The sequence below is a fragment of the Amborella trichopoda genome, chromosome 1 (genome assembly GCF_054954075.1).
Source record: "Amborella trichopoda isolate Santa Cruz 75 chromosome 1, AtrichopodaSantaCruz75HAP2 v2.0, whole genome shotgun sequence".
NCBI classification, from domain to species: Eukaryota; Viridiplantae; Streptophyta; class Magnoliopsida; order Amborellales; family Amborellaceae; genus Amborella; species Amborella trichopoda.
In genome coordinates, this window is record NC_142336.1 from 28,547,051 (window position 1) to 28,569,271 (window position 22,221).

The following is a 22,221-nucleotide window of genomic DNA, read 5'->3' on the forward strand; positions in this document are numbered from 1 at the left end:
ACACATTCTTTAGACCATCCATTTTCAAGATTTTCATATTTTTATAGGTCTACTTGATATGAACCATTTTTAAGTCTAAAATTTTTAAAATGAAAATGGATTCTAAGGCCATCCTAAGAATTTTTTACATCAAAATTACATGTTATGACAAAATGTAGTGGTGCACCTTACTTTGATTGTTTAAGGTTGCCATTTACATTTTGATACAATGAGATCACAATCATAATTGACAGTTAGATTTGAAATCAAGTGGTTAAAGGCATGTCATTGTTTGAGTATAAAATCTAAGATAAAATTTCTTTATCTACTAGATTTTACATCCAAGGGCAAGAAGTGATTGTGACCTTCTTGTAGCAAAACTAAATAGTCTCATAGTATATAATTCCCCTCCGCTCCACAAACACATGAAAACCCTTAAAAATACTCAAGCAATTTTCTATAGTACTTCACTCACTAATGTCCATCAAATGGTCATGATGGTCTGACCATATTTGAATTTATTATATTTTTACAAATCTGATTAACCAGAAATTTTTTGGGTGTGTGAGAAAATATATAAAAACAATATTTAATACAAAGACCAAATTACACCAACAAATATTTCTGAGGTATTTTCATCGGTTTATTTTTTTGGTAATTATTTTTTTATATTTTATTTAAGTGCGAGTTGGTTAGTTATACACACGTCCAAAACTTTAGGTCAATTGGATTGTAGAAAAAATATTAAAATTTAAATAGTATTAAATAATCGTGACTATCTAATAGACTTTGAATAAACAAAATACTATAGAAATTCGCTCATGAGTATTTGTAAGTGTCTTTCATATATACACAAAAATCGTGTGTGCTTTAGAACATATTACATCCATTGTTCAAGTCTCATCCAAATTTCGGCCTAAACTAGGCCAATGGAAGCTGCTGACCCAGTTTAACTGCGCATCTACATATACCAGCCATAACCATTTTTAATCACAAGGAAAGAGTCATAATAAAGCCGGAATATCAGTAAACACATGAAACTACGACTAAGATCTTGCTACCAAAAACCAGAAATATTACAAACTTGTAGACAAGATAAACATGAAACCGGCAGCAAGAAATTACACATCCGTTTTCATACCGTTAAGCAGGTGTGAACCATAAGAAGACAGAATTGGGATATATCCATCTGGATCTCAGGACAGGCACGTGAACAAAAAATGTGGCCTGTTGGCTAGTGTATGAGTAAGACATAGGGAGCTCATTTAACGATACAAATTTGAATAGCATGACCAGAAACGAAAAGAGTTGTCAAAATTGAAAACCTTAGATCTGTAGGTTAGACAGCCACGAGGTTCCTCTAGAGTCTAGACCATCAACTATTTTCTTTCTGTTGTCAAAACTAAAGAAACACAGAAAATAAAAGAATGTAAGACGTGTCAGTTACTCTCAATACTTGCTTGTTCATCCCAGACTCCATTCAAGTTGGATTGCCATAACCTAACCATTCGATCACTTCCTACAGTTGCTAGAGTCATACCACTCATATCCCAGTCCAATTGCCATACCTGAAATGAAATGCAGCAACATGTTGACACTAAACAATAGACAACTAACAAGAAGCACCAACCAGAAGCACACACGCTTCAGCAAACACACAAATACACATATACCCCAAGCATACATGACAAGCAACATAATTCATATAAATATCAAGGGTCCAGTGATTCAGAATCAAATCAAAGCAATGTAGAACTGTCATTTTTCAGCAAGTGATAAGAGGATGAAATAATTCACAGAAGACTAAATTTGAGGTAATTAATAAAGTACTGATCTAAGTCACCTAATAAGCATGTAACTTATTTTGAGATGCCAAAACAACATTGATCGTCCATAGAACTAAATAATTCTCACAACTATGAAACCAAGCTAAAATCTTGACCTTATAAGAATTCCTATAGTTTAAGAGAATCCTCTTGACTTATTCAACAACGCACTTTGCAATTAGGGTCACCAATGGAATGCCTTGCAGGCTTTTAGGCTGGACAAGGTGTTGGGCCAGGTTCTGGCCACTAGCTGGCCTGCAGCCTGTGCCCGTGGCTGAGCCTTGTAGGCCCAAAATAATTTCAGGCCTGATCTAGGCCAACCCTAGCCCAGCCAAGGCCAGGGCTGAAAATTTTTAAATATATATTTTATATATTGAATAGAATTTTACATATATTATACAATTTTTACTTTTTTACCCTCATAAGGCCCCGCTCAGCTTGGCAGGCCATTTTTTTAGGCCGACTGGCCTCAGATGACAATGGAATGAATTCGGACTAGGTCTAGACCGGGTCTAAAACTTAAATTTTCAGGCCAATGGCAGGCCCAGACCTACCCTACTCGCTTTCGGGACATACTCGGGCTAGAGCTGGTTTGCTCAATCATGGAAATGATGGACTATGCCCAGAAAAATCTGCCACCAAACGGAATTGATTAACCCAATGTTATCAGGATTAGACCGGCCACCAAACCAATGAGCGGTCTGGTCCAATCAAAATCGAAGACCATCGATTTTTCCAATTAGACCATATTTTTTTAAAAAAAAAAATAGGAATAATTGTTTTTAAAACACAAAATATTTTACAAAGGCCAACGTTATTTAACTAGCCCTATCGGTCAAAGCTGGTAAAATATAAATTTTGACTAGTTTCAATCAAAATCGGTTTTTGCTTTATATCAGACTAGCCAAGAGGCACTGGTTGCCAGTCTGACTAATCAAATCAAGCATGACAGTCCAGTCTTGATAACTACGGATTAACTACTAAGGATCCTTTTAATTTACATACTAAAAGTCTTGAAATGACTGTGGGAATGATATAGGAGTACAAGAGGGGAATTCCTTAGTATTTTCTAGATTAGAAAAAGTTATCGAATGATTAAGGATATGAGAAGGTAATTTTCAAGTTAAAAGGGTTAGTCATTGGGTTTAGCAGTTTATCAATTGGATTTTAAGAGTAACATTACTAACAATCAATCATTTGCAAACACTTAAGTTCCCAAAATGACAAACATGGATTTAACTTTTATGCAAGAGGGCCTAATTAAATAACTCTTTTATAGCATACTTCAAAAATCTAGAAAGTGATCTCAATGTTAGAAATTCATGGAGTGGTTTGGAGAAATCATTTTTGTGTGTTGCTAGTTTCATTCAGTCTCAATTGGAAGTCCAACTCATTATGATGATAGAATGAAGCATAGTTGTTGCGATCAAGAAAGGGATTGGGAGCAGGAGTGGCATCGGGAGAGTGAGATTGTGATAGGCTAGAAGCTCCCTATGGTCAGGGTCTATATCCATACCCCCTAAATTTTAGGGATCACAACCCAACAATTGGGGAGCAGGATCTTGATTTTTTTGAATCACATGTTAAATTCCGAAGGTCCGAGATCCATCCAATAAAAGCATCTCTTTTCTATTTGGAAAATATACAGAACATGATTTTGCAATATAATCACTTTCTTTCCTTAAGGGATACGCATTTAAGACTTGTTATTGCCTTATAAAATATCAACCTAACATGAGTGTATTTTATATAGAAATCCCTAAGGAATTGGGATCGTGTTCCCACCATATGGGAGGCGAGATCCACCAAAGGTCTAGCTCCGAGGGTGTAGGATCCCCAGGGGTGCCACCAAGTTGGAAGATCCTGGGAACCATGGAATGAACCATACATACACAAGGACTAGCCCATATAATATGAGGACACTCAAGTATGATGCATAATCCAATTATGGATGGAAATAACCCCTAACTCACAATGAATCCTCTCAAGCTTCTCATTACTTCTCATACTTCTACAAGCCCCCCTAAAAACAAGAGTTTGGCATTGAAAAGAGTGTGTCATATTTTTTTTTTTTTTGGGTAAATTCATATTTTCCCCCAAAAAGAATTGTCATGTGCATGGCATAAAAGTGACATCAATAAACCCATACTTACATAAGTAACCATTACAGTCGAGTGTGAAACCTAATCACAATTTCAAATGGACATGCGATATGCAAGACTTCCAGTTCCAATGCCCCACCCTGTACTGGACAGGAAAGGTTGGTAGTCGACTCTCATTTAGTAGGGACATCCCTATCCAGAGATGGTGCCATCATGAAGATGCATGTTATTCGCAACTTGGACACGATTGTAATGTCTTAATGCTACTGTCTTGCACTTTCTTTCTTATGTAATGGCATCCAGCTTCTATTTGTTTGACCTTTTCATGATAAACAGTAGTTGAGGTAGTCAACTTAACTGATTGGTTTTTTTTTTTTTTTTGCCCACATGTCTTGTCAACTTAATTTTTAAGATCCCTTGTGGGAGATTTTAGCAAAAGCAGTTCACACTCCAGTGATAACATGACTCTCTTAGCTTCTGGATCTTGCAACAACTATTTGATTCTTACTGTACACAACAAAAACAGGGAGAAACACACAATAACCAGAAGTCAATTTTCTTCAACCATATCACCTCTTCCATCTTCGACAAAGTAGCATAATTTTAGTAAGCAAATTGAAGATAAAATACATCATGTCACATAGAATCCCTCAGATTTTAGAGACCGTGATAAGCTGCTTGTAGATGCCACGTTGTAGGTCTATACATATAATTCCCAACCCTTGTCAGACAAACCAAAATGCTTTGAGGAACCAAGTACGAAGGGCAGAATGTAATTCAACCACACAAGTCAGAGAGAAAACTTCAGTAATCAGAATGACTGCTCAAAGGCTCACATGGGCAATACAAGTGAGCCCCATGACATTCCATATAATATGTCCAATCTTATCTTCGGCAATTAGGAGGTCAAAAGTTGAACCACTCAGCAAAAGAGATATTTCCAATATGTTTGGAAGTACTTTTCTTCCTATCTTACTTCCCCTGCCCTCCCCCAGTTGGGAGAGGGTCATGCCTCTCCCTCACCTCTACAACCAGTATGCTCAAATCACCAAACCTCATCCCACCCATCCCTTTCCCCTCGCACCCCTCCCCTTCCTCTCTAGTGGGTTTCTTCTGACCTTGACGAGACGATTTCCATGCAGACGAAAAGAGGGCTCAACGCTTATGGGAGGAGCCCCAGCTGGGCTGTCATAAGCTTTCGGATGGCTCCATCCTCTCCATTTTTCCATCTGAAGACAGCACTCGCCTTGCAATCCTCCGGGCCTCTGGTCTTCAAGGGTGCCACCCTTGCCTTCCGCAAATGGCCCGAGGTTGATGGATCCTTATGGAAACAGAGAGTCTAAGTCACTGCCTCCCCTTCATTCCTGCTCTCAAAAAACTTCCAAGCATATAGCCCATGCCTACGGCACTTTCGTCGCCATCCATTGGAAATCCTTAGGATTCTTTCCTCAGGGCTCCATTCAACTACTCTTGGAAGTCCTAGACGCCAGGCTTATCCCTTCCTCCCTTTGGCTCAAGGTGGAGGCCTCGTTCTTTTACATTTCCAGTTCTTAGACCTCAGCCTCACCTCGTTCCTCCCATTTTTTTCCCCATTCGGCTAAAGCGTCGACGCATAACTCTCAACTCCTAGACCACCGTCTCCAGGAAGCACAACCAGCATGGAATGCGCCACCATCCTCTAGCACCCCGTCCAGCCCCCACTCTCCGTACGAACCTTGACCCTCCGCCGCCTTCCCACGCCTCGAGGTTTGCAGGCCTAGGTCCTCGTCTCCCTGCCAGCAGCATTAGCTCATCTCCCAAGCCCCCCGGCAAACCTACCCATGTGAATGTCGCCCCATTGACGTGCCACATGCCCTTATCCTCATACCTTTCCTCTTCCCTCCGCCTCCCTCCATTAATTCCCCTGGCAGATCAGCCGGTCGCGCCGCCCCCCCCTCATCATACCCACGCCCCTCCTCGGTCCATCCACCTTCACCCCTTTTTTCTCACCCCCCCTCTCCTCCCTCTTTCCCGCCCAATAGCACTTCCTACCAGCTGTCGGGCGACCCACTCCAAGCGGTCTCTCTTCGTTCTCACTATCTTGCTCCTCCCCCCGTTGACCCACTTTACCCCTCTCCTCTCATCTATGCGCCCTCCTCTGTGCCACTTGTCAACATCTCTCCTTGGTCCTCCCACCGTCCACTCTCTGTCCCCTCCTCCTATCAAGCGTTTTCACCTCCCGTCATCACCTCTGCCATTAAACCCCACCCCCTCCCAAACCCCAATCCCTTCAAGGACACTTGGCTGTCCCCCCCGTCTTGAGATTCCCACCCCCCATTCAAACCCCTCCCCGACCTATTCCGCCCCTCTCTTCTCTCTCTTTTTCCCGTCCCCTCCTCCCACTCTTCCCCTCTCCTCTCCTTGTCTCTCTCTCTGCCTCTCGCTTCTAGCCTTCTCTCACCCCTCCCTCTCCTCCCTGTGGCTCTGCTTCCATCTCTTCCCCCTTTTGCCAATGCCCCTCTTCGCACCCCTCCTCCCCCTTTTTAGTCTCCCTCGAGGGACCCCGTCCTTCCAGCTCCTCCCCGAAGCCCCAGAACCTCAGAACCCTCACAAAAACTACTTCTTCTCTCCAACCCACAAGGAGACCCCACCCCTTTTGCTCCTCCCCGAAGCCTCAGAACCTGCCCCCCTGACTCCTCAGCCCAGCCTTCGACGTCCTCCCCTTCTTCTCTTTGGTCCTCCATGGATTGGCTAGCTTTCCCGGTCAGCATGCTCATTGTTGAAGCTGAGGACGCCACAACGCTGGACCCTTTCTCTTTGTCGACCCTTATCTCTGCACAGCTCCCCCACCACCTGTCCCCCCTCCTCCCCCTTATCCCTCTCTTTCAAGCTGCTTCTTTTTCTCCGCCTTTTTCGCTTCCCGTCCCCTTTGATGGCCTCATTGCCACTCCCTTCCCTCCCTCGGCCTTCCCTGGGCCCATCATCTTCCACACCCCTCCACCCCTCACTCCCTGGCCCATTCTGTACGTTCACCCCTCCTTTTTTCCCACCCCCCCTCCCCCTCTAACCCTCTCTCCCTCTCCTCCACACCTTTCCCCCTCCTCAGCCCTCCACCTTCCCCTTCCTCTTGGTCTTCTCCTAGGCCAGGCCCTACACTTAGCACTCCTCACCAACCCTACCACCCTACTCCCTCCCCCTCCTCTAACCCTTTCTCTCCCTCTCCTCTAACCCTTTCTCTCCCTCTCCTCCACCCCTTTCTCCCTCCTCTGCTCTCCACCTTCCCCTCCCTCCCGGTCTTCTCCTTGACCAGGCCCTACACCTATCACTCCTCACCAACCCTACCAACCTTCCCAACCCTCCTGTTCCTATGCTCTTTCCCCCCGCCTCTCCTCACCACCCCAATTTCTTTATGCTCGCCTTCCCCCGACCCCCCCTTGCCTGCATTCGGGTACTGACAACCCTCACCCCAACCCCTCCCCCCCTTCATCAGCCCCGATCGCTCCCCCCACCCCATCATCCCTACCCCCCCCCCCCTCCTCCTCGATTAACTCTGAGTATGTCGATGGAATTGACTATGCACATGGTTGCATCAAGGAAGTACTCAGGGTAATAAGCTTTCCCTATGACGGACCTAAGGGCCCCTTCCACCTTTTTTTCTAAGCAGATGCTCAAGCAAGGCTCAAGGCGAGGAACAAACGCTAAGGGAAATCCTTAACTTAGTCTCAAGTATCAACTATGATAGACCGTCGGTCCACCCCACCCCCTCGATGGCCTACTCCCTTCCCCATCCTCTTCGCCCTTCCTTGAGACGGTAAACTAGATTCCCTCTCCGCCACCCCCTCCCCTCTTTAGTTTCCCTATGAAAGGCTAATTTATTAAGTTGACGTCACCTATGACCTGTGCATCAAGCACCATCCCTCTATTCTCGTCATCACCGAAACTAAACTACCCCTCCCTTCTCTCCTCATTTGGCAGGTCTGAGCCGCATACCCTGTCAATGGGAATCCCTGCCAACTGAAGGGGCTTCAGGAGGCATCTGGGTCACCAAGCACACCCTGGTCTCCTCTCACTCTGGCACCTTCTCTATCACCGTTCGCTTTTGTAGCAACTCAGACAGCCTCCCCTAGAAATTCTAAGCCATTTACGACCGAAACTCTGCTTCCTTCATAACACTCCTCTAGGATGAACTCGATCAAGTGGCTTCCCTCCCTCAGCCCTCGTTAAGGGTGCAATGGACCCAAACTCGACCAGAAACCCGCCGGGTATACCTAACACGAGTTGGGTATGGGTCCAGCGTTTGGACATGACGGATCAGGTTTGGGTCCAAAACTTGGACTCGAACACTATATGGGTCCGGGTTCAGCTGGACCAGACCCGTACCCGTAAACCGTTAGAAATCAAATACTTTACTTTAAGCCCTATTCATTTGGGTGTATTAAGGATCGTTTACAATTAGAACTAGTAGTCATCTTTAGCTATTAAACGACAAATCACACGGCTTGAAATCTAATAGTGGGTGATTGTGACCTTGTTGCCAATATAATACGGCTACATGATGGTAAAAAAAGGGGCAAAAAAAAAAAAAAGCTCATAGTGAGGGTCACAATGGACTTGAAACTTGACAAGTACAGGTATGGGTCCAATTTTTTGACCCGACGGGTCGAGTCCACGTTCAAAACTTGGACCCGAAGCTATTCAGATTTGGGTCCGGTCGGACCCAACCCATTGCTACCCCTGCGGTGTCTGGGAAGGGGGGGGGGGGAGGATTTCAACTCTAATATTTCCGAAGCAATGTTAGATTTTTTGGACTTCGTCTCTCGAAATGAACTTATTGACATTCCTCTCCAGGGCAACCAATTCACTTGGTCTGACCACTCTTCTCAACCATCCCTCTCCAAATGCGACCAGTTCCTCATTTCTACTGGCTGGGATGATGCTTTTCCGGGATCACGCTCTGGACTTGCCCAAACCAACCTATGAACATTGCCCCATCATCCTCGATACACTTTCAGTAGCTAGGGGCCCAAAACCCTTCAGTTTCGAGCATTTGTGGCTCGAAGAATCAGCAATTTTTTTGCTTATCCCAGCCTGGTGGAATTCCTTCTCCCCATTGATATCGGGTGGGGCACAGTACAAGCACCAAACTAAACTTCAGCACCTCAAAGGTTCCCCCAAATCTTGGAGAACTATCCTCGAGAATTTCAACCACCTCAAGACCTCACACATTTCTTCCATCCAATCCCTGGACATCATTGAGGAATCCAAACCCCTGTCGGACTACGAATCCCAGCTTAGAACCCAACTCAAGGTTGCCTACTTTTCCACTCTAAAAAAAGAAGATATGTTTCGGTTTCAACATTCCAGAGTGAAGTCGCTACACTTCGGAGACCTCAACACTGGCTTCTTCTACACGATCACAAATTGCTGTCGTCGTGACAATTCCATTACAAGCATTAAGGTTGACAACAAGATTCTTGACCAACCTTCCGAAGTTGAAGAGGCCATCCTCTCTTTCAAAACTCTCTATACCATTCCCTCGAGACCCAAACCAAGAATGGCCGACCTTACCTTTCTCTCCCTTCCTTGTCACTTGGCTGCTTGAGTTGAATGCTCGTTCTCGGAAGCAAAAGAATCTTGGCGACTTTAGCTGATTTGGGACAAGATAAAGCTCCGGGGTCGGATGGATTCCCCATCGCCCCATTCAAGGTTTCTTGAGTTCCTTTAAAAAATATTTTCTACATTTCTTTGAAGAGTTCTTCCGCCAGGGTATCATCCATAAAGCTATGAACACTACTTTTATCACCCTCATCCCCAAGAAAGAAGGGGCCAAAGAGCTTGAGGACTTTCGTCCTATTAGCTTAATTAATTCATCTTATAAGATCCTATCCAAAGTGCTAACTTCCAAGCTCAAAGAGACCCTACCCCATGTAATCTCCCTCACAATGTGCCTTCATCCAAGCGAGGTAGATCTGTGAAGGGATTCTTGTGGCGCACTAAGGCGTCCACTCCAAACACCTTGCCAAACAGCTGGTTATAATCTTCAAAATCGATTGGGAAAAGGCTTATGACCACGTCAACTAGGGCATCCTGAATGAGACCATGACTCGGATGGAGTTCAAGGTGCATTGGAGAACATGGATGAAAGGCTACTACTCTCGACCCTACTTATCTGTTCTTATCAACGTCTCATCCAGAGGATTTTTTCCCGACCTCTAGGGGACAGCGCCAAGGAGACCCCCTTTCCCCATTTCTCTTTGCCATTTCGACCAAGGTTTTTAGCTAATCAATCTCCCACGTGTACGAATCGGACTGCCTAACTGGTTTCAAGGGCAGCCCTAGGGGACCTGCCATTTCCCATCTGCAGTATGCTGACGATACGCTCGTCTTCCTTAATGCGACACCCCAGGAACTTGAATCCCTTCGAATCTTTCTCAAATTCTTTTGAGTTCACCACAGGATTCAAAGTCAACATGGCTAAATCTACTACAATTAGCATTGCCCTTACCGTGCAATAGACTCAATCCCTAGCTCCCGGCTAGGACTACAAAGTTGACGACCTTCTAGCAAGCTATCTTGGTATGCCACAGCACCTCAAAAAACCTAAAAAGAGATAGTGGTCCCATATTATTGATAAAGTGGCTCGCCGTTTGGTAGGATGGAAAGGCCGCTTTCTCTCTTTGGCAGGAAAAATTACTCAAATCACGGCAACCCTAGGCAACACCCCTAATTACCTCATGTCCCTATTTCATATGCCCGCAGCGGTTTCTTCCCGTCTTGAACAGATAATGAGGAACTTCCAGTAGGCAAAAGACACCAATACCAACAAGTATCACCTTATCTCATGGAAGAAAGCATGTCAGCCCAAACACCTAGGATGACTCGACATCCACTTCTTGAGGAAACAGAATACTGCTTTGCGTGGAAAATGATGGTGGCGCCTAGCAACTCAAGACAACCTTCTCTGAATCGAAGTCATCCATTGCAAATGCCGCATCCCATCCATTGAGTGGTTACCCGCTGGAAGGCCTTCTAGTAGACCATCCGGGGCTTGGAAGTTCTTTATGTCTACCTTAGCCATCTTCCAAAGGAATATCCGCTTCCACCCTAGGGAGGGACATCCCATCCGGTTCTTGCTCGATCTCTGGCTAGGCCACACCGCTTATAGACCAATTCCCCCTCTATTCTCTTTGACCCTAAACAAACTCTCCTCTATGGCGGATGCGATGCCCCTTTCAAGTCTTCTTAGACTTTGGAACCCTTCTTTCAGGCAGCCTCTCTCCGACTTTGAAACCTTTGAATTTCTTAATATGTCGTCCTTGCTACACTCAACCTTCTTGGCCTCTTCAGGGCCCCAACCAAATTTTTTGGACCCCTTCCCCCTCGAGATGTTTTTTGTTGCCTCTTTCTACAAGAAACATTTGATGCTGCCTACCTTCCCCCTCTCCCCGAACTCCATTGTCGCCCAGGCATTGTTTATAATTGCTCCCCCTAATGTCCAAGTTGTTGCATGGATCACCCCATCTGAAAAAACTCTTACTGTGGACTACCTCCAGCATAAGGGTGTCCCTATCAGCAATCGTTGCGCGATGTGTTTTATAGGTGAAGAAAGCAACCCCCATCTATTTATCCATTGCCAACTCGCCTAAAGCCTATGGAGTTTATTACTACAACTTTTTGGTTTGCAATGAGTAACCCCCCCCATCCCAGCACTTTACAAACTAACCCGCCACCTTGTGGCCCAAAACCGGCAAGACCTTGTGGAAGGCCTTTGTTGCTGCCACGATTTGGGTCATTTGGACCGAGAGGAACTGCAGAATGTTTCAAGGGGGTCAAAAGCAAGGTTTTGACCCTCTTCCACAAGATAACCGCCGCAATCATCTTTTGGGCTACCAACCACAAGAGTTTCAAAAGAATCCCCTCTGCGACTTTCCTACACCACTGGCAAACTCTACTCAGCACTCGCACTCTGCATTGCTCCCAATCTAACTGCTAGTCCGCACCTCCCTTGGGCCAAACCAAGTTGAACTTCGTCGGGTGCTCTCTCGGTATCCCTGGCCCGACAAGGGTGGGCGGTGTGTGTTCCAAGACCACGTCGAGTACATCCTAGCCTCCTTTTCTAAGAACATTGGCCATGCCGACTCATAGCTAGCTGAGTCCATGGCTCTCCCATTTGGACTTAAGCACTTCGACTTCTCTTGGGGTCAACCCCTGATCCTCGAAGGAGATGCTCAAAACATCATTACCGAGGCCTCCGTCTCCCCACAATGCCTCTGGTACTTCGCCTAAATTTTTGATGAGATTACTCATATTTGTAGGGATATGGCCGTCTTATAGAGGCATACCTGGCCGGAATCCAACACTTTGGCGGACCACCTAGCTAAAGACGAAGCGCTTTCAAGCACCACTTGATCATGCGTGTTTTACATTTTGTATTTATGTACTTTTTATTATGACTGGATTATTTTGTTTGCTAGAACCCCATTTTTTGTATAGGGCTACCATTCTTGGTACACGTATTTTTTGGCAAGAGGCCCGACTTCTGGGGGTTCTCTTTGCTACTATGTTCCTACTTCTTATATATACAACAGTTAACACTTTCAAGAAAATCTTGGGCAATTAAGGAATGACACATGCAACCATTTAAAATATGAGTGCCAGTGTTCCAAAAAGCCGACCGCCCAGCCCCTGGACGGCCGCTTAGGCGGATCTAGGGGCCTGGGCGCATCACCAAGGCCTAGGTGCCTAAAGAAAACAATTGTCCCTGGGCGCCCGCCTAGGCGCCCAGAAAACCGCCTAGGCGACCGCCCAGCGCCCAGACATGGGCGGCCGCTCAGGTCCAGCTCCCCGTCCAGAGGCGGAAATTGCTTTCAGTGAGGGCATTTTTTGTGCATTTGTTTTATACTAAAGGGCCAAAAATGGGGGTTTTAGGTCCATTTGAAATCTAAAACTTATTGGAGCTCATTTTAGGGAGAGAAATACCCCAAAAAACTAGTTTTTTTGTGATTTCTTTAGGATCAAAGAGTTTCTCAAAGTTATGAGAAATTGATCAAAACATCACCCATTGATATTAGATTTAATTTTTGATCTTTTATAAATCTATTGGGGGGTTTTTTAGAAGACTTTGAGTTCTTAGAAGCATCTTTGAGGTGGAAGTTTGGAGATTGAGCAATCAAACTCAAAGTAAGTGATTTTTTTTTTATTGTTGGTATAAATTGTATTATTTTGAGATGTCTTCTTCAGGATCTAATAGGAGTGGTGATCCCGTTTGGAAATATGGCTACAACCCAGATCCTAATGATAAAAATTGCATAAGATGCAATTTTTGTGAGAAGGATACAAAAGGGGGCATAAACCGTTTCAATAAAGATCTTGCTGGTATCAAGGGGGATGTTGCGCCATGTAAAAGGGCTCTTGATGTTGTTAAAGAAGAAACAACCAATGTTTTTAATATGGTAAAAATGAAAAAAGATGAGAGAATTGCCTCCATAGCAGAGATTAAGTCTGAGGTTCGGGTCAATTATGATGATGATGATGATAGTGATGATTGGGATTGGGGAGGGATGTCAAGAGGTAGAAGTAGAACAATCCATTATTAGAAAAAAGGGAAAGGGAGTTGTAATTGCTTATGGTTCTGGTTCTGGGAGTAAGAAGCCTCGGGTTAGAGGCCCTCAGAATAGTTTTTTGCCTCGGCCTGACCCTGAGGTTGCAGGAGAGAAAACAAAGAAACCAACCACCATTGAAAATAAAATAAAGAAGGAAGAGAGATACAGCTGCTTATTATCTTGCTACATGGTTTTACAAGGCAAGCATTCCTTTCAATACCGCTCGCTTAAGTAGCTTTTATGCTGCGGTAGAGGCAATCGGCCAATTTGGGCTTGGGATGAAACCCCCAACCCCATATGAGGTTTCAGAGCCTCTTTTGAAAAAGTCGGTGAGTGCCACGAAGGAAGCTGTAGAAGTTAAGAAGGATGCATGGGCTCAGTATGGGGTTTCTAATATGACTGATGCTTGGAGTGATAGGAAGAGAAGAAGTTAAATGAATTTTCTTGTGAATTGTCGTTTAGGGATTGTTTTTTTGATGTCTATTGATGCCTCTGATCATGTTCATGATGCCCATTAGATATTCCAAGTCATAGAGAAGGGAATCAAGGAGGTTGGGGAGCATCATGTTGTACAAGTTGTCTCAGACAATGCTGCTCCTAATGTTGTTGCACATATCTTATCCTATAATCTTTTGGATACCATGTGAAGCACATTGTATAGACCTCATGCTTGAGGCTCTAGGCGGTTTAACCAAGATATCAAGTGCAGTGAAGAAGGCAAAGTCAGTTACAAATTTCATTTATGGCCACCATCTCACCCTTCGAATGATGCGTAGATTTACAAAGAAGAAAGAGATTGTGAGGACTGGGGTCACACGATTTGCGACCTGGTACTTATGCCTAGATAGCATACATTCGAGGAGAGTGTTGTTGAGGCAGATGTTTCCCTCGAACGACTGGAGAGCATGCAAGTGATCCAAGGATCAGGCTGAGAAGAAGGTGAGAGATATTATCCTTTCTAAGGCTTTTTGGTGAGGTGAAGGGCGCTCTTAAGGTATTTTTTCCTCTTGTCAAAGTCTTTCGCATGGCTGTAGTGACAAGCCTCCTATGGGCTATATATATGAGGCTATGGAGAAATGCAAAAGAGAAATAGCCCAAAGTTTTGATGATGATGAAAACTGCTACAAACCCGTTTGGGAGATTATTGATGAGAAGTAGGATAGGCAGGTACATCGGCCATTGCATGCAGCTGGTTATTATTTGAACCCAGCGTTTTTTATGTTGACAAGGATATACACACAAATGACACAATTATAACCGGATTTAATAAATGTGTAGATGTGCTAGTCCCAGATCCTGATATCCAGGATATTATATGCACTAATGAGCTGATATACTACAAGTGCTCATTAAAGTCTTTTGGGAGTCCAATGGCGATGAGCCAAAGGACCAAAATTGATCTAGGTAGCAATAATATTCTTAAGATCATCAAGTTCAAGAAATCAAGTTTCATTTTTATAATTCTATTATTTATTTATGATTTTATTCTATATCTTTGCAACCAATTGGTGGAGCCAACATGGATGTAGTTCTCTAAATTTACAAAAGTTGGCCATTCAGATCTTAAACCTAACCACTTCCTCATCCGATTGTGAGCGCAATTGGAGTACTTTTGAAGGGATAAGGCCGTAAGGGTAATTTGTATAACTGTATTAATAATACATGAACCATAGATTTTAATTAGTTTCATTTAATTATATTAGATTTATACAAAGAAAAGAAACAGGCTTGAATCAAAGAGGCTCAATGACCTAGTCTATGTCAAGTATAATCCATTCTTGAAGGACAGGTTTGCTAAGAGAAATAAGAGAGACCCCATCAGATCAAAAAATATGGACAATGCTATGGAGTGGTTAGTTGATGATGATGAGGTCGAGGGGCATGAAAGATTGACATGAGACATGGTCATGGATGCTTCAGGGACATCAGCTAACCCTCCTAAGGCCACTAGATCTTCTGCACAGAGAACGAGAGTAGAGGAGGATGAGGAGGAAGAAGAGGCAGATTTAGAAGAAACAGAGGAGGACGACCAATATGCCAAGGAGGGTGACAACTCCGATGAATATAATGTCAATGTAGCTGGCCCTAATTTTTCTGATGATGAATGATGAATGTTGAATAATTATTAAACTTTGAACTTTGATTGAACTATTGTCCATTTAAGATTCTTTTGAGTCTTCAAGTATTACTTTCATTTTTGTTTTCTTCCTCATGGTGGTGTAATACTGTAATGTGATTTGTGGATAGTTGATTTGTAGTTCCACTAGTTTGGTACTAATGGGTAACTTTGGTTGGTTGATAAATTTTAAGTTGGTTGGTTAGTTGATAAATTTTAAGTTTTAATTGGATATGGATTATGGACCGACTTATAGCTATGCTTATGGAGTGTGTGCTACTGTGTAGTATACTTTCAATTCTGATGTGCCCTCAATACCTAGTTCATATTTTTATACAATATATAATTGTAGATGTCTTTTTTTATTCAACTGGGCCGCCCAGGTTCTGGGTGCCCGACCTAGGCGCTAGGTATCTTGGACCCCCCAAGCCGCCTAGGACCCACCTAACACTTTTTGAAACACTGATGAGTGCAATGACCAGTGTAAATTAATAACACAATATACTTGCATTTCATGTAGAGATTAAAATTGTGTCCTTGTGAACGCTCCCCCTTAAAAATGATGTGACAGTGTTCAAGTGGATCAATCCCCCAAAAAATGATGATAGAGATCAGCTTCAACTTGGAAGTGATATAGATGATGTGATCTGTCCATGCTCAAACCTCTCTCGTGCATATGGCTATCTTTAATTTATTTGGTATTCTCATAACCCCTTTACATGTAATATGCATTCTATGTGAAGCTGCAGGACTAAAGACATGAAACCCCAAGTCATGCGGGAGTCTCCATAGGCCATAGATTATCACACTGCCAAGTCATGAGGGAGTCTCCGTAGGCCATAGATTATCACACTGCAACCAACAATGTTGCCAGATGTCTACTTCAATGCTAGAACTAAAAACGATATGCTTCTTACATTATAGAATAGGCAAGATTGTCCCAAAATATACAAAATCTTGGGATTGAGAAAGTGGCCTCAAGACATCTAATCAGCATCTACTTTTATGGCTTTGTGTGAAGTGGCTCAAACTCCACGTTAGAATCCATAGTGTTCCATGGAGAAACCACTACAGTGATGTCATTCATTCTAAGATGGAACTATTAGTGTGTTTCAAATACGTGATAATATAATGCATTCTACATTTATAATAGTTGTCCCTCATTATGTGAGGTTCAGCCACAAGTCCGATATACGAAATACATTGATAAATGACAACTAGAATTGAATAGACCAGTGGTTTAAAAAACGGATCGGTGGACAGAATTGGTCACCCCAAAAACCCATCCGGATCGGTGGATCGGCGATCCGGATCAGCTGAATCGGTCGGATTAAGCTGTAAAAACATTTAAAAAATTATTAAAATTTATTATAAATGTTGTTTTTTAGAATCCAATAAGAAATCAGGGTACTACATTAATAATCTTCATTTTTTTCATCAATATGTGAATATTGAGATATTTTTTCACAATATGAACTTATTTTAACCATTAAATTACATCACACAAAATAAAAATAATAGAACTATCATGGATGCAGTATATAATCATACATAGACTACAATAAAGAATGATTTTTTTTATAAGAACATTTTAGTTTTTTTGACAAAAACCTTTTATTTTTTTACAAGAAATGTTTGTCGTATTACATTTTTTTTTGTTTTTAGCAAGAACCTTTTTTTTGACAAAAAATACTTGTATTATTTTTTTTTTATAAGAACTTTTTTTTTTTTTACAATAACTTTTTATTACTTTTTTTTTTTTTGACAATAACTTTTTATTTTTTTGACAAAAAAAAGAAATTTGACAAGAAAAATAATTGATAAGAACCTTTCATTTTTTTTTATAAGAAAATTTTTATTTTATTGATAAGAACTAAATTTGACAAAATGAGAAATTGATAAAAAAACCTTTTACTTTTTTGATAATAAAAAAATTTGACAAAAAGCGAAATTGATAAAAAAACTTTTTATTTTTTTTGCAAGAAAAAAATTTGACCTCAGAAAAAGAAAATTGACAAGAAAAATATTTATAAGAAAAAAATTTGACCTCAAAAAAATAAAATTGACAAGAAAAATACTTGATAAAAGAACCCCCTTTTGTCCCAAGGAGAATGGAACCCACGCCCTCCACATGCAGAAAGAAAGTTATAACCAATAAGCCACATTCTACTTAGTAGTATTAAAAGCGCAAATAAAATATATAATATATTAATGTTTCAAGTTAATACCTTCACATTATCTCACATCGAAGAGGTAGAAGGAAGTTGTAGTGAATAAATACCTCTTTGTAGTTAATGAGGATAACACGTGCGAAGTGAGGAGAGTCACGTGACGAGGTGTGCGGACCTTAAGGTACATGTACTTTTTAAAAATTACAAAAAAGCCCATTGAAAAAAATTTACAAAAATGCCCATTGAAGAATCGGCAGGCCATGACGTCATGAATCAAAGAATCGGGAAAATCATGACGTCACATGGTGCATGGAATCGTCGGTTCTTCTCTAGAACCGGGCGATTTCCTGTATTTCACTGGAACCGGATCGCGTCTACCGGTTCCCGAGTCGAATCGGACGAGTCCGGTTTGACTCGCCGACTTTTGAATCACTGGAATAGACGATTAGACAAGTTGTTCCACGTGAAGTTTTCTTAGAATTCTCTCACTTCAACAACAAAATCATTGAAGTTATCAAGCTTACCAGCAGTTTCCCTTTACCTTGTGTGCAGAGTACCCGAGATGGAACAACAAAGTTCTATGTTATGACAGCTCAACATTCCAACAGCAGTATGTGGCCTATGGAAAAGAACAAAATCTTAGTTGCTGGAAGAGCCCCAGAAGGGCATGGTTCTGGCTCCGGATTCTAGATCCTGCGCTCCAAAGCAAGGATCTCAGCTGGAGCATCTATTTTTTTTTTTCTTATGAGTGAGGTCAATCCTTTTTCTAGGACTCTCGATCCCTTTTTCATACGGATCAAGATCCCCCAAATGAGGGAGTCTGATCCCTGTGGATCTTGATCCCCCCCGATTTAGGAATCTTGATCGTTGTATTTGTGGATCTCCATCCATTTCATTTAGTATCCTCAAGCATCAAGAACTAAAATATTTAAACTGTTATATATGGATTGTGGATTATGGAGTATCAGGCTAGATTGTAAAACGTATAAACCACCATATCAACAATTAAAATAATTAAAGCATTTAACACAATGGGACAAGGGAACCCCATCCATTGCACAATGGGATCTAGTTTTCGTGAGCATTAGGACTGCAATCCTTCATATTTATTGGATCATAACCCCAATTTATATGGATTGGGGTCCCTAGATATTTGGAATTGAGATCCTATGAGAAGTGGGAAAGGCGGCCCTTGCGAAACGGGATCCAAATCAAGATCGTTTATATATGGGATGCAGCTCCGGGCTAGATATGTTGTACAGATCCCGAACCTTGATTACAGAAACTTTGAGCCAATGTTGATACTACGATCCCGTTCCCGATCCCAGAGCCGTGCCTGCTCCGCTTCTCGGCAACTATGAACAAAATAGTCGGAACATAGGTGATTTGTTTTTTTGGGTAGATCAGCAAGGAAAAGGTTTACCATCAATGGTAGAAATGGAACTCAAAACGTCATGTTGTGGCATCAGCCACCCTGACCACCTATGGCGTGAGCCCATTCCCAAACCTTGGCGAATTAATTTGAAGAGATGGCTTTTGCAACAGATCTTCAAGAAGGAAACCAATGTCTTGCTAGGGTTAAGTTTCAAGGAAAGAGATGTCAGAGATGCATGGTCTGCGGCCAAATGTGATTAAAGAATTCTTGCCAAACAGCTATCAACCAGAGGCTAAATTCCTCCCCCAAAAACCCTTCGAAAACTTAGTTTTGAACTTTTGATGGAAGGAAATAATGAACTAGATGGATATGAAGGAAAATTCCAAATCTGAAATGGCAAAATGAAACTTCCTCTTCGGTTATCAATCTCAGATTTGGTAAGAGCTAAAGCATTTTCTTGATCGCCATTCATATTCAGGTGGGAGTCAAGAGGGTGCCTGCAACCTTATTGGTGGCTCCAGCTAATCTGTTAACTCCAAGCAAATGGCCAGTCTTTGGGGAGAATGGAATATACATTTACAAAAATAACAGACTTTAATCATAAATAATGGCATTTAAGATATTATTTCCAATGTAACTAAAGATGTTAATTTGGTGGGCAATTCAATGGAGAACTTAAGGAGCCAGGGGATTAGATTCGACTAATGCAGATCTATGCATCCACAATACACTTATCTTTAATTTCGTATTTCATGTTTTTCAAATCTCTAGTGGAATTATCAGAACATGAAACTTTGGATGTTCTTGGCAACTCAGCAAGTTAAATTATAGACGATCAAAGAAGAATTCCAAATTTGTTTTCTTTTTTTTTTTTTTTTGTCCACACAGGTTAAATCTAGATCACGTTAGGTATCTTTCTTATCGTCTTGAAATACCAATGCATCTTTTTCAATTTTATTTTACTTTATTTGTTGCAAAGAGCATGGTATTGGTTTCTCTTTTTTAATTAGAAGCAACAATAATTACATTACAACATGAAATACCTAATCATGATCCATGTAAAGATTAAGGCATTTCTCTTTTCCTATTATTGTTAAATCTTATTTTACAATGTTTCTTTTCCTAGTTGTTCTTGAGACCATTTGCGCCATGGAAAGCACCACGCTAAGCTAATTGAACAGATTCTAAGGTATCGGCGTTGGCTCAAGTTGAATCATTGTAAGTCCAAGGTAGAAGTGTTCAATGAAGAACTCAGTCTTAAGCCCTCCCAGCCTATTAAATAAACATACTTCAAAAGTTAATCAATCAGAGAGTTACTCCAATCCAATTTACACACTTATTTGGTTCTTGGAAATAGCACAGCTATGCAGGGGATGAAGAGAAGCCCGTGCTTGTTTCATATTGATAAACAGGGGTATGCACAATTTCAAAAAGAACATAGTTATTCCAGAACAACAGAACAGATAAGGAAACTTACAAAAAAAAACACACACACAAGACTGTGAGCACATGCAAATTCGAGAGGGGGGAATGGAGAAAGAGAGTTTTTTTTTTATATTTTTTTTTGGAGGGGGGTGGGGGGTTGGTGGTAAACACGAGAACTTTTGTATAGTAAAAAGGTTTCTTAGTTGAACATTGACTTTAAAAAAAGCATAATGTGTCAGCTCATATTTTTAAGGGACTGTCTACAAAGAGACCATTTATCTTTTGTATATAAAGGTCACAATCATTCTTGTCCCTTAAATTTCAAAATGGGTGGTTGTAAGAGAACAAAGTTCAAAAAAAATATCTCAGACTTCGTGACTCAACCCAAGTCATCCAATGTGACATCTAATGATTTTTACGTTTATCATTTGAGAATGCTTTCGACCTTCTGATTCAGTTTTTAAACACCAGACCATCAAAATTACCAAAAAATAATGCCCAAGGCAATTTCCACAATTCAGAAATTCAGATGAACCTTCTATAGCTTCTGGGAGCAGAAGTCTTAGCACAAAAAGGAGTGGGATCCAGAGCCAGGATCATTGCTTGCTAGAAGCCAACAAATTAGGGTGCGCCTATACAACAAATATTAAAAAACTAAATAAACTTCAAAAGGTAATAAAGGATCTGGATGTTTGAGTTCTCTTTTAAATTTCGTCAAGAATAAAGATGCACACCCTTCCTTAAAACTCAAACTTTACCCTGTAATGCATTTTATAGGTTTCGCATTGGAGGCCGTCGAAGGAGAGATCAGGCTCTTTCTTAACAACTACAGTCAAAAGAGTTCCCAAGAACATACGGAATGCGTTCCCAAAAGAATAAGAACATGTTCGAACGAGTTCCAGCTCCCTAACCACAGAACCGCATTTGAGGAGGATCACCAACTTGGATAGGAGATCCCAAAAACTATGGGACATTCCCATATAGCCATGTGCTTCAGGAAGTTTATGAGAACGCTATTTAAATGATTTAGTGAAAGGGATAATATGATATCATCCATACCTCGCCATCGTGTCCTGAAAGCAGTGCAACCTTCTTAAGAGAAAGCCTTCCATCTACATCGGCATTCAGGCCCACATGCCATATAGCGATGCCTTTGCAAGTTGCAACAGCAACAACTTCATATGGTCTACAAACATGCAAGCTTGTCAGGTATCAGCAGAAAACTCTTTTCTTCCAAATTCATTTCCTGATGTTCGTGATAGGAATGCATTCTTTCTTTGTGCCTAGCACTATAAAGAAAGTCCATGGACTCTTCCAGTATGAAAGTAGACTGGTAGGAACATAGGACTTAATCAGAAAAAGTATGGTAAACGAAAACAAAGGATGCAGAAATAAGTCAAGAGAAAAATAACATCTACCTGCCAATATTAGGTGCCCAAGCTAAGGCGTGCACCTGATCACCTTCATCTCCAGGCAGAGCCAGCTCAGCTACCGGTTGCCACCTCTGATGAGTCTCATCAAATTCCCAGATCTGCAAAATGTTCACTTCAATATGAATTCTGACCAAGGAATTTTGCAAAGAACAGTATTTTCTTTTTCCTAGGGGCTTCCTCAATCCTATGAATTTGAGGCAGTCATGTCCAAGA

At 41.8% G+C, this 22,221-nt stretch overlaps 1 protein-coding gene across 2 annotated transcripts in view; it reads right to left on the bottom strand.

Annotated features, from left to right (window-relative positions):
- Positions 1 to 962: 962 nt before the first annotated feature.
- Positions 963 to 22,221, bottom strand: part of SEH1H (Transducin/WD40 repeat-like superfamily protein) — a 41,068-nt gene continuing 19,809 nt past the window's right edge. Inside the window, exons 6-8 of one of the 2 annotated variants that reach the window (XR_016046436.1) lie at positions 21,994 to 22,106; positions 21,635 to 21,905; positions 963 to 1,547 (exon numbers count right to left, since the gene is read on the bottom strand). Coding sequence is in view for 1 of the 2 variants with exons in the window: in XM_006847267.4 (XP_006847330.2) it covers positions 1,419 to 1,547; positions 21,635 to 21,761; positions 21,994 to 22,106 (369 nt within the window). In the remaining variant the exon portion in view is untranslated. The remainder of the gene's footprint in view (positions 1,548 to 21,634; positions 21,906 to 21,993; positions 22,107 to 22,221) is intronic. The other variant, XM_006847267.4, reaches the window with a different exon arrangement.